This window comes from Protomyctophum bolini (assembly GCF_963924005.1).
Source record: "Protomyctophum bolini genome assembly, chromosome: 12".
In the NCBI taxonomy this organism is placed as follows: domain Eukaryota; kingdom Metazoa; phylum Chordata; class Actinopteri; order Myctophiformes; family Myctophidae; genus Protomyctophum; species Protomyctophum bolini.
The window spans coordinates 11921608-11934623 of NC_137873.1; the positions used below are offsets into that span (position 1 = coordinate 11921608).

The following is a 13016-nucleotide window of genomic DNA, read 5'->3' on the forward strand; positions in this document are numbered from 1 at the left end:
GTCACCTCGGCGTCGCACAGAATTCTATATGTGACCGAGGGAACCGAACCAAAGCCTGCTTTATGCAGAAAGATCTCGCTCATATTTTTGGGGTTTTCTGATAGTTTATCTTGAAATAACCCCTACTACACTTCTCTGGGTTGATTTAAAGCTGTAGTCCATACTAGTCCGCACACAAACGTCTATCACTCAGCCCGGGCAGATATTCCGCTGATTGAGCTTCAGGCATTACTACTTGTCAATGAGTAGGTGTCCTACCTCAATTTCTCAGTGGAAGAGTTTAGGGAGACCACCTCCCAACCACTGCAGATCTTTATTAACATGCTCTAATGTTGCAGATTGATTACAAATTGTTGTTTCATTCAAATGTAATTCAAAGTTCTTTTGAAAGTTACAGATAGATAGATGTACTGTATACTTCCACAGAAGAAACTACAACTGCACTCTGTCGAGTGCATACTTGCTTGTTGCACACTAGTAGGCCATAAATGGCCAACTAGTGCGCAAGCAGAGCGCGCAATTACTCCCAGCCGTCCCGCCACTTTTGATGCGTATGCATCGTCCCAGCAAATTGTGCCTGATACGGCAGTGGTGCCAGATTACATACATGTATACACAGGAGCATTACCTTTAATCCTACCAACACTAAAACATATCGTCATTACGTCACCATCGAAAGCCAATTACACTCTGGCATTGGGTCCTTTAATCCACATATTTCTTACGTCATCAATGAGAGCTAGTTATATGTACTATGTATATGTATATGTAATTTGTAAATTGATTAGCGGTATACTGTGGTTACTTTGCGCCAAAAACCGTCCCAGCCAACCCGCCACTTTTGATGCGTATGCAAATAAAACAGCAAATTGTGCCTGATTTGCTGGGACCAGATTACATACATGTATACACAGGAGCATTACCTTTAAACCTCCCAACACTAAAACATATCGTCATTACGTCACAATCGAAAACCAATTACACGCTGGCATTGGGTCCTTTAATCCACATATTTCTATACGTCATCATTGAGAGCTAGTTATACATACACACCATGTAATCTGGTCCCAGCAAATCAGGCACAATTTGCTGTTTTATTTTCATACGCATCAAAAGTGGCGGGTTGGCTGGGGCGGTGCATACGAGCCGGGCGAAACTATTACTTGCGCGCTCTGCTTGCGCAAGTAAATATAGACAAAAAAAACATCTTCCAGAAGTAAACCTGTAAACCACATTTTCTTTTCATTCTCTTTTTTTTTAATCAAAAAGTATGCCTATTGTAGTTGCCGACACCACATGCAAAGGTTGCCACAGTTACCTTGTTTGTTACTTTGTTCTTTGCCAGACAGCAGTGTTGTTTGTAGATTCTTCTGCCGCTGGTTTGTTTATCGTGTCTGTCTGCTTGTTTGGGATGTTGAAGGAAATGAACAGCCATGCCAGAAGGGAGGCAGGGTCGGAGGGTGTGGGGTGATGGGAGGGGGGTATGTCTCTCCCAACCTCCTCCCTGCACCTCCAGAATGTTAAACATGGCGCCCATGGCTGCCTCCGAATTGCTGGATGGTGTCTCCCGGGTAACAGGGAAATTGAGCTCTGGCTGTTCCTAATAGGTGGTAAAGTGTTAGGTTCCAGAGAAATGGACTGCAAATTTAACCTGGAATGGAAATTGATCCCATTACCTTGTGCTCCGGCTGCTCTCTCTCCCGCAGGAACCTTGGAGAGAGAGAGGGAGCGAGAGAGAGAGAGAGAGAGATGATGGGAGACAGAAAAAAATGATGATAACTTAGGATCAGAGAGGAGATGGAGATTGAGGAACAGAGAAAAGACAAGAAATAGCAAGGGAACAAAGAGCCAGGAAGTGTCGAAATAGAGGAGGAAAAAAGGAATACCGGTAGATGAGAATAGAGCAGGAAATAGATGGGTTGAGCCGAGCCAAGGAAGAAATGGAAAGAGGCGAGAGAGAGAGAGAGAGAGAGAGAGAGGGGGGGGGGGGGGTGAGAGGAGAGAGAGTGAGATGGAAAAAAAATGGAAACAGGAAAAGAGATTCAGTGGGAGACAGACAGACAGACAGACAGACAGACAGACAGACAGACAGACAGACAGACTGACTGACTGACTGACTGACTGACTGACTAACTGACTGACTCTGTATCAGTGTGGAGCTAATAGCTGGCTGCTGCTGGTCCAGATGGAAAAAAGGGAGAGAAAAAAAAGTGGAGGCATACGGAGAAATAGAAGATGGAAGCAGCGTGCTCTGAAGGGATGATATGGTCTAGCGCCGCACCTCCACCGCCTGCGCCTGCGGGTCGCATCGTGTCAGCCTGTGAAGGCCGGGTTAGCTATGGTGATAGGAGGTGGTTTGCTTCAATGTCACACCGGCCCTTGGAAATGCTGCAATATATCACCTGCAAATTTGTTTAAAATATATAAATATTTTAGGCAAAGTGCTTTTCCGGGAACAGACGGATGAAAATGTTTAAATGTCATGGAAAGTGAGTGCATAAACTTTCATAAACTTTCAGTTACATTTCTACTTTTTGAATTTGTAACGTGGTCTAGTTCATTGGTTCTCAAAGTGCACTCCAAGGACCGTGAGGGACGGGTTCCCTTGATGGTGTACCAAATGGACCCTTACGGGTCTGTAACTCTGAGGGCCCATTTGTACACTCGAGTTATGGGGGTCCTTGAAATGAAAACGACCTATAGATAAACAGGGAGGTCCACAAACGGCTTAAATAGATAGACGTTTCAGTCTGTTATTTGGATTAGCATCAGGTCAGGTAAGTTTTGACCTGATTTGATTCTCTGCCTACAGTATGTAACATTATCTGGTTAAAAATGACTGCCTGTATCCTTTTTGAGGGGCGCTAGCCCCTCCTATATGCCCAGCTTTGTGTGCTTGTATGAATAATAGCGATGATTTGATTGGCTGATCACCATAGCGATGATTTGATTGGCTGAGCAAAGTACTGTACATATTGAGGATTATTGAGGATAAAAAGTGAGGACAGAAAAGTGAAGACGGATAAATCGCGCAAATTGTGATTGGCTGGAATGAGATGATGTATGATGATGTATGATGATAAGAGCACCCCTCACTTCACATGGACCGTGTGATGATTTACTTATTTATTTGTCAGGGCTGTTATGGCCGACTAGTGTCACTCAATTTCTTCAACTGGTTGGCTGTATGGCTACCAAAACATCATAATTCTATATATTGTGCTACTGTAACTGTTTATGACACACAGAACTAGTGTGTGGGACCTCCTTTCACACTGTTTCACAAATCAAATATTAGGACTTGGCCTAACAACATTCTTTCAGTCAGGATATTTATACGAGTATACCCATTCTTAGCATCAAATGTGTAAACCACTTCGGCCAAAATAGCCTATCTACAAACTCACAATGTGTCGCATCGCGACACATTGAAGATCTGCCTATTCTCAAAAGATTTTGATACATTTGATAACTTAATAAATGGGACAAGTTGCACCATGAGTACTTTTACTTTTGGTACTTTAAGTACATGTTATACCTTTACTTGTAATGAAGTACCGGTACTTTTGCATTGCGTTATTGATACTTGAGCACTTTCTCCACCACTACCTCCACCCTGACCGTATCCCCCTGTCCTCTCTCCACTCTCTCCACCACTACCTCCACCCTGACCGTATCCCCCTGTCCTCTCTCCACTCTCTCCACCACCACCTCCACCCTGACCGTATCCCCCTGTCCTCTCTCCACCACTACCTCCACCCTGACCGTATCCCCCTGTCCTCTCTCCACAGAGCCCATGCACGGCCCGCGGCGGCTGGAGGTGGTGGAGGTGCTTTCCAAGCAGGTGACGGTGCGCTGGGAGGCGCTGGGCTACAACGTGACGCGCTGCCACAACTACAACCTGACGGTGCAGTACCGCTCCCGCGTGGCCGGCGGCAAGGAGGAGACGCGCGAGGAGATGTGCTACGACACGCAGAGCCGAGACCCCCAGCACACTATCCACAACCTGACCCCCTACACCAACCTCAGTGTCAGGCTGGTGCTGCGCAACCCAGAGGGCGTCAAGGAGAGCACGGAGCTGGAGGTGCAGACCGACGAGGACGGTGAGTGACTTCTCCGCACGTACAGGAAATAAATACTGGTACTAGGCGCGTTAATCACTGCCCGTTTGAAAGGACTTTTAGAGTCAAAAATGATGTTCAACTCCTACTAACATAGTAAGAAGTGATAAAACAACAGTAATATGAAATAATCAAATATCTATACCACACGCACATACAGTAGTAGTAGCAGACTAGCAGTAGTAGTAACCAATAGAGACAATGTAACTCCACAACTGTAAACATTTTGTCAGCATGCTCTAAGAAGACCCTGACCTGTGTCCTTTTCTTTGGCATTGTTCATCACCCAACATGCAAAACACTCAAAATAAGTTACAAAAAAAGAATGTGCTTGCTGTTGAAAGAGTGTATGTTATAAGTGAATGACCGAACAAAATAAACGGGACCATTAATAGTTTTGCGGAACTAACTGATGACTTGGAAAAGGTCATTTTTGTCACTAGACTATTATTACTATTATTATTTAGTGGATGACAGACACAGTGGCATAACATACAAATGACTCCAAGTCAAAAGCAAGGTCAAATAACTCACAAACCACTTAGCAAAAATCTAAATTTATACAGATGTTTTCCTAGTTTTAATATGGACATGGTTCATCCAAGTAACTTCATATAACATCAGAGTGCAGAACAGTCTCCCAAAGTCAAAGGAAAGGAGCAGTGCAACACCACCTCCCGATGTAAAGATGAAAGGTGGCCTGCTTTGCCTCTGCAGACTCGAAAACCAAAATGAACTCTGAAGGAACTCTCAAGGAACCCCTGGCCGCTTGATCACCAACAGTCTCAGCTGACTAAAATAAAGAAGAAGAAGAGAACCTTGTCATGTCCGCGTCAGATCTTTCTGACTGGAAACTTAAAAGAAGCAACTGTCTCTCACTGTCTCGCTGCTCTGTGTGTGTGTGACTGTGTTTGCCTGCGCATATTAGTTTGCGTATGTATCTCTACACGACACATGCGCGTGTTTGTCTGCAGAACATGCGCAGGCGAGGCTTTCGCACGCTTTTGCATGTGTGTATTTGGAATCCCACGGGAAACGTCACGTGTGCAGATGGTGTGATGCTACAGGCACCTTCTTTTAGCATAAATCCTATTAGTCAGAAAAGACATGAAGGGGGAAAAATATCTCCATGTAATTTATAGAGAGCCGCTCATATCGGGGGGGTGGGGGGGGGGGGGGATTGAGTGCATGACTCTGGCAGCGTCTGAACATAAGTAAACAGTGTCGGGAGATTGAGACTTCCCCTGGGATTGTCACTTCATCTGCCCCACTTTGTTTGCACTACATTACTATGTGTGAGCAAAGAGCCATGCGCTGTGCAGTACATCACCCCATGTAGTGTTGAGTGATAATCATGTGTTTTCACGTTGGCTCATGGACATTCTTATATAATAATAATACTAATAATAATAATAATATTACTACTACTACTACTAATAATAAATTATTATTATTATTATAATTATAATTGTTATTATTATTACTACTACTAGACCGGTGCCCGGCTGTAGAGCACAGAGTCAGTAACGATGGAAGTTGTATAGATCCATGCCCCACCCGGCTATGCAATACTTGTTGTACGCGTGTCAGGATACCCGTTCCACCCACCTGTCTGTGTCCCTTTTATGCCCATATATGGAGATTTCTGTATCCGTCTCTCTGTGTGTCCCTTTATTCCTACAGTATATATGGAGCTCTGTGCCAGGCATGCCCAAATATGAAGTGTTGTGATGTTAGAACAGGCCAGCTCCATATATGGAGATATAGGGGTGATCAGAGGGCAGAGGATTTTGTCCTGGTTCTGGACAACCGGCGATCCGACGGTCAGTGAGTTAGTTAGTTTAATTAAGTACATTTTCACATGTCCAGAAAACCCGAGCAGTAAGGTGTTGTTTGTCTTGCTCAAGGGCACTTCGATGCCATGCCAGGAGGAGCTGGGATCAAACTCCTTCTGAGCCCCCCCCGCCCCTCCATGTCACACCATCACCACCGCAATTTGATCAGTGCTGAGAGTGAAAGTGGTGTGATACGTTTGTGGTCATTTCCCCACAGTGCCGGGGGCCATTCCCGTCGAGTCCATCCAGGGGAGTGCTTATGAAGAAAAGATCATCTTGAAGTGGAGGGAGCCGGCGCAGACCTATGGAATCATCACGCAGTATGAGGTATGCAGTACGAAAGGGCACACAGGAAAAACCCTGACACACTTAACCACCCATAGGAGGCTATTTTTTCTCCTCCCACCCCCTGTGGCGTTGTGCATTTCTTACAGAATGGAATCTCGCTCTGCTATTCAGTATTTCAGTTCCAAGTCTGGCAGCAGTGATGCACAAGCACAAGGCGACCATGAACGGCCACATATAGACCTACTGAATATGGATTTTTTTCATGGAATAAATAGTTATCTTGTCTAATATGTTACTTCCTTCCTCAGATGTTACCAATGATACCAAATCAAGTTGTGTTCCATTCAGGGTCAGGTCACCCAGTCAGGGTGCTGATGTTGTACATGTTGGCTCACTGGGAAGGCTCTACTACACTAAATGGAATGACCAGGTTATCATTGGTAACACCTGTGAAGATTCAGATTGTACCATTATACAATTATCTTCTAGAGCTTCTAGATCATCGTTTGAAGTGGTTACAGTGGTTAATCACTTTAAACATATATTTTTAAATACATTTACATTGCTTGCTAATGAAACATTGTGCAAAAATAACCCAGCTGTACATCAGCTCACTAACGCTTGGCAACTGGACCAGATAGACTCCTGACACTACAACTTATTACCATCCCCTATCCTTTGACACACACAACCTCGATGAAAATTCTATACCCGCAATGTACCTCCTAGAACACACATTGCAACTCAACAGCGAGCGAGTGTTGACACAAGGATCCACACAGCCCTTTGCCATCCGCTGCCATCCGCTGCCGGATTGGATCTTGAATAATAGAAACGGCCTACACACACACACACACACACACACACACACACACACACACACACACACACACACACACACACACACACACACACACACACCATATTGTACACATTCATCTTAACCCGCTTACCGTGGGCCGTAATCCCCCATCCTCTCCCCTCGCCGAGATTGATTCGGTTCTGTTGATTCACCCTCTTGTCTCCATTTGCTCATGCTTGGCATTCTGACTAGGTTAGCATTCATTGACAGGGGTGTTGCTCAGACGGGGGAGTGCAAAGATTGAATAGTGAAAGTAATACAATCAGGACCGCCGCACGGGTCGCTCCATCCTATGCCACACCATCAGGTGAGTGATGCGAATGGAATATGAAACGGATAACCCCTCGCTGCCGCTCGGAGATATTTCAATCATAGCAGGAGAAGGGACCCTTCCTCCTGCACTCACACCAGTAATGTCACAATCATCCCAGGCATTTATTTATGCGGAGCCAGATGTGTTTTCACCTGATAACATCCCCACACACTATAGGCAATCGGTTTCATATACCACAGCGATTACCTCCTTCACTCTGTGGGGGGCAATCTTCAGTGCATAGAGACAGTTCTTGTTCAGATAAGATATGAATATCCCCAGCGATCTCGGTATTACACAGCTGACAGTTTCAGAAGAAACTAGTAGATTCAGTAGATTATAGAATAGAATATACAGTAGATTTTTCCCTTCAGTTCAAAGTTGGAAATCTCATGTCAGATAGAGGTGTCTACCGCTTGTACCTTTCTTTCTTTCTTTCTTTCTTTCTTTCTTTCTTTCTATCTTCTTTTTTTTATGGAAACCAAACACAGCTCTGTATTTTCTCGGTATTCCCCAGAAGTTTCTTCCTTTAAGTCAGAACCTTGCTTTGAATTGACACTATCAAGGGGCTCAAAGTGAAATCCGTCTCACAAGCCCTGATATCAAAAGAGATTTCAGTGTCATTCCTCTCTGACCAAGCTCGGTGTCAATTTTGGACCAGCAGGCTAGCACTTAGTTGCTGCGAGAGTGAGGTCTAGCCAACACCAACTCGGGATTCCTGGATTGCTGCCCTCCATTCCGTTCTTGAGCTCTGTGTGTTGTTAGCCAAGCTGTCGCACCGCAGCACGTCTACATAGGTGGTACGCTTCTTTCCCCTCCTGGCTTTGCTCTGGGTTGGCTCCCATAGAGTCTAGGCTAGCACTAGGCTAGCATAGGCTAGCACTAAACATGTGAATTTCACTGTGACTGATTGACTGACTCAGTGGCTGCGTGATGAAGTTACACCATTGGTCGGATGGTTGGCATAACTTCAAGCTATCCTTGTATTATCATGAATTGTACTGTACTGTATTTGGGTCAATAATACATTATTTCAATAATAGAATATTAAGATGGAACCCAGCAATAAGCTCTTTTAGGCTGCTCAACAGTGCCACTTTAGGTCACCCAGTGGTGTTGCAGCTGTTCGTTCCCCAAACAAGCAGGCAGACAGACAGACAGACAGACAGACGAGGCATGAGTCATGCTTGTTCAAATTGTCAGTTATCGCAAATTGCTTGCACATATATTTTTGTAAATGTTTCACGTACAAACTATAGGATTCAGATAATGGTCCAGTCTTTGGCTTTTTTGTGTCTCATCCATTTGGTGTCTTTTTGACTCGTCGTAATTCGGAATCGGCACTTAAAGAAATGTATAAATAAAAGAATCAATCAATCAAAAGCTTTTAGCTGGCTGCTCTGAAGGCAAACTCTCTGCCTCAAGGATGGAACAACCATTGTTCATCAGCAGTGCACAGCCTTCTAAACATTTCATTTACTCTGCCACTTCAGCATATCTTTTTCATAATGTGATATTATCTTGCAATCATAGATCCGTCTGTGCTAATTTTGCTGTAATGTTTATTTGTGAAGTGTTGAGGATATCGACATTACTGTAAACCTTATGTGGAGGTATACGTGTAGATTTTCTTAAATCTATGTACTGTATATAATCTTTCTATGTACTGTAGTACGTATCCCTTTCAGTTTCTAATATCTCTTTGGGGCGACCCCAAAGCTGGATGTTTGGGGGCCTGGGGCACATACCACATGGGCTCTGATTGGTCGATTCCCGGCCGGCCAGATTATCTGCTGCTTGTCACTCTCGTACAATCGCACCGTGTTTCCAGTCTCTCTACAGCTGTCTCTGTTAAAAAAGGCTCAAAAATCCCCTCCCCAAAAAAATTACTTCTTGAGAGGGCAACCAAGTATAAATGAACCCTAAATCTCCTGTGGTGTATTTTTCCCCTCTTTATTTCATTTCTCTTCACTTTTATTATTGTAACGTCCTGTCCTGTCCTGTTTTTTTTTTTTTTACGTGCTCACCGAAACATTATGATATCGGATTTGGCACTGCGGACTCATTTTACAGACAAAGCCTAAATGAGAAGGCCTCCAAGCATTTCAGAACTTGATGGACACAAATTATGCAGCACTCTAAACTGCCTTTGTGTTCCCTTAATTGGAATTATAATGGAGGCTTTCTATTACGAGCAGAGGCATTTCCTTAAAGTGTAGCTTTATAGATATTTAAATTGGATATTAACAAAAAACACTCACCTTAATGTTTCCTTTCTGAGCATGCAGTTTATTAATGGGAATATATTGCCTGTTTTCTTTCCAGTCTCTTTCTCTCTCTCTGTCTCTCTCTCTCTCTCCCTCCCCCTCTCTCTCTTTCTCCATCCCTGTCTGAATCTACAAGCCCCTCAGTATGTGTGTATTGCGATGAAATATAAGTACCTCTGTCTATTCAGCAGATCCCAAACGTTGTTATGAGCTGGCCTCCCTCCACAACCGTCTTGTGAGCCCATTGATTTGGGCTGTATGCAAGAAAATAGAGAAACAGCCTTGATGAGCGCGTGCACGTGTGTTTGTGTGTTTGTGTGTGTGTGTGTGTGTGTGTGTGTGTGTGTGTGTGTGTGTGTGTGTGTGTGTGTGTGTGTGTGTGTGTGTGTGTGTGTGTGTGTGTGTGTGTGTGTGTGTGTGTGTGTGTGTGTGTGTGTGTGTGTGTGTGTGTGTGTGTGTGTGTGTGCGTGCGTGCGCGTGTGTGCGTTTATAACTCCACATGGTGCGACAACGTCATTTCTTTCCTGTCCTATTCCAATAAAACCATGTCACGTATCCAGACACAGTAGTGGCTATAAGGCCCCCCATCTCATTATGGAAGCCTTTGTAACCCTTGGTGGCCTTCAGCTGAATCCTGCCGGAACATTCTCTCCTGTATCTCTCTTGGCTAGCCTACATTTTCAAGTCTCAAGAAAAGAAAAGGAAGCTAGTAACCGCAATGATGGAGTGTCCACTTAGCTTTTTTAGTTCTTGGATTTTCAGCATTAATGGTAATACTTTTAGGTGGCTGTACAGGAGTGTTTTCATGTCAATGACCCAGGGACCTCCATAACAGACGATTTTTGTTGTTGTTGCCTACTAGCTTAGGTGGGGAGATAACAGTGGAGCAAGTGAAACCTTTAATCTTATATCATTCATATACAGTACATTATCTCTTCTAGCCAGTGAAATTATAACTGAAACTGCAATGAGCCCTGGGGGTCCCCGGCACCCACTATGAGCACCGCTGGTTTTAACTCGCAAGAGTTGAATGTTTTTAACATTGTGTACTACTACCAAGTAGCCTCGGAAACCCGGACGTTTTTATTTCCAGGGAGAAGAAAAAAAGTCTGGGGCCGAGTCCACTTCAATTTGGCATACAGCGTACAGTAGTTCAAACGTCGAACACTGCTGATTTCTGATCGTCTGCACCTTTTGTTAAATTGACGCGCACACACACTCCTCTCTCTGTCGCTCTAATTAATTAGTCTTATGACGCGCAGCTGCGTCTAGATTCTCCCGGTGGAGCCTGCCGGGAGCTGCCTATGCCATAGAAAGCATAAGTGGGTTCCAGTCTACTACCAAGTAACAACATATAGATTTTTATTCCGTGGCAGATCTCCTACAAGGCAGTGAGCTCCTTCGACCCGGAGCTGGACCTCTCCAACCAGAGTGGGAAGGTGCTGAAAGCGGGCAACGAGACCACCCACGTGTTCACGGGCCTCTACCCAGGCTCCACCTACTCCTTCACCCTGCGTGCCAGCACTGCCAAAGGCTACGGACCGCCCGTCGTCCAGCAGTTCACTACCAAAATCTCAGGTCAGCAATTCAGCGACCAGGTGGAAATGTGGTGGTCGTATCTCATTAATTAAATCATTTTCTGTCTGTCATAATTCAGACCTGGGTGGAACAGTATTTGCACATTATAAAAGAAATAATGGAGGATACTGTGAACGTTTAATCCAGAGTGTGAATTATATTAGGTAATTTAGACTATAGAGGGCACTGATTTTACAATACAAATACAAAAAAGTACAAAAGGTCTGCCATGTCTATCACCACACTACAGTATGGTATGGTAATCTAATGTCTACTGTATGTCACCATCACCACACTATGGTATGGTAATCTAATGTCTATCACTATCACCACACTAAGTTATGGACTTGGGTTGAAAGTGGTAAAGTCTGTGTGTGGGTTTTATAAATATTTAAGTATTTACAGAAGGTTGTGACTAAATGATAATTACACTTACACTACACATTTTGGACACTCAAATCTTCCGTGTTTTGGTTGATGTGTGAAAGAATGGATTCCAGCAGTACTGATGACAATTCCCATCCAGCAGCAATGTGCATGTGCAAACAGTAATTGGTCGCTATGTCAAGTAGGTGGTGCGCTAATGGGGAGTTAGTCCTCCTCAGGCTTGACGGTGCCGTATAATATAATTGGCTGTGTAAGTATCATATAAATACAAAATGTTTTCTGAGATTATGGGTACTTCATTGATTCAGACAGAACACACCTGTTCTTGGTAACAGCTTTGATAACACCCTTGTGCACAGTGAAATCCAGAGTTTTAATTTCATTCTGAGATGCAACAGTCCTTACACTCTCGCTCTCTTAAATGAACACTCTGGATTTTATTGTCATAGGATTATTGGATGCCACGTCATCTCTATACTACCGGTATCTTTATACTGTGTTTTGTATTGTTTTGTTAACTTTTTGTTAGTATTACTACACACAGCAGCGCGACACGTTTGGAGCTTGTACAGTGGCTATTTTCAGTGGGAGAGACTGCCATTCAAGCTATCCTCTGGGTTAATACAGTTCTATCCCTCTGTGTATGTTGTAAAATAGCGCCCCCTTTCTTTTGCTCCGCAGCACCGTCGATGCCGGCCTACGACCAGGAGACCTCTCTCAACCAGACCGACACCACGGTTACTGTCCTGCTGAAACCTGCCCAGAGCAGAGGCGCACCTGTCAGGTAGGCTTGAACATAAAAGAGAATATTAGAGCGGTATTCAAAATGTACTTGAGTGAAAGTACAAAGGTATTGGCAATATAAAAGTGGCAGATCACAATGCGTTGTGAGCTTGTAGATTGGTTAGTTTCAAATTGCAAAAGTTAATTGGTCTTAAGTGGTTTTGTAATAATAATAATAATAATCAACTAACGTTTTCAAATAATTGTAGTGGAGGCAACATTTGAGTATTGATAAGTATTGACCACCACTGCAACAAAACATACACCTCATTTAAGACCTATTTTTTTTTTTTTTCCTATAATGATGAAATAAGGGGACACGAGTTGAAAGGGATTACAATGCAGGAGAACTGTGTTTATTGAGGACAAGCACGTTATAACTCATAGGCCATCCTCAGAGAAGTTGCCAGGTCATTTCAGTGATGTACGTATCTCAGTTTGTAATCTTTTGAACTTTTGTTTTTGTTTGTGGATTTTGATCCTGTGTAAAAAAAAAAGAAAAAAAGAACGGGAGCCTTTGAAGATGAGAACAAAGCCGAGCCGAGCCGAGGCTAAAGTAACTTTGAGATCTCACGTCTTTAC

General features: G+C 43.8%; 1 protein-coding gene across 2 annotated transcripts in view; it reads left to right on the forward strand.

The window, feature by feature from the left end:
- LOC308325887 (receptor-type tyrosine-protein phosphatase mu) overlaps positions 1–13016 on the forward strand; it is a 219407-nt gene that overhangs the window by 99956 nt on the left and 106435 nt on the right. For both annotated transcript variants that reach the window (XM_080778633.1, XM_080778634.1), the window contains exons 9-12: positions 3792–4103; positions 6174–6283; positions 11063–11264; positions 12333–12435. In XM_080778633.1, coding sequence (XP_080634759.1) covers positions 3792–4103; positions 6174–6283; positions 11063–11264; positions 12333–12435 — 727 coding nt within the window. The remainder of the gene's footprint in view (positions 1–3791; positions 4104–6173; positions 6284–11062; positions 11265–12332; positions 12436–13016) is intronic.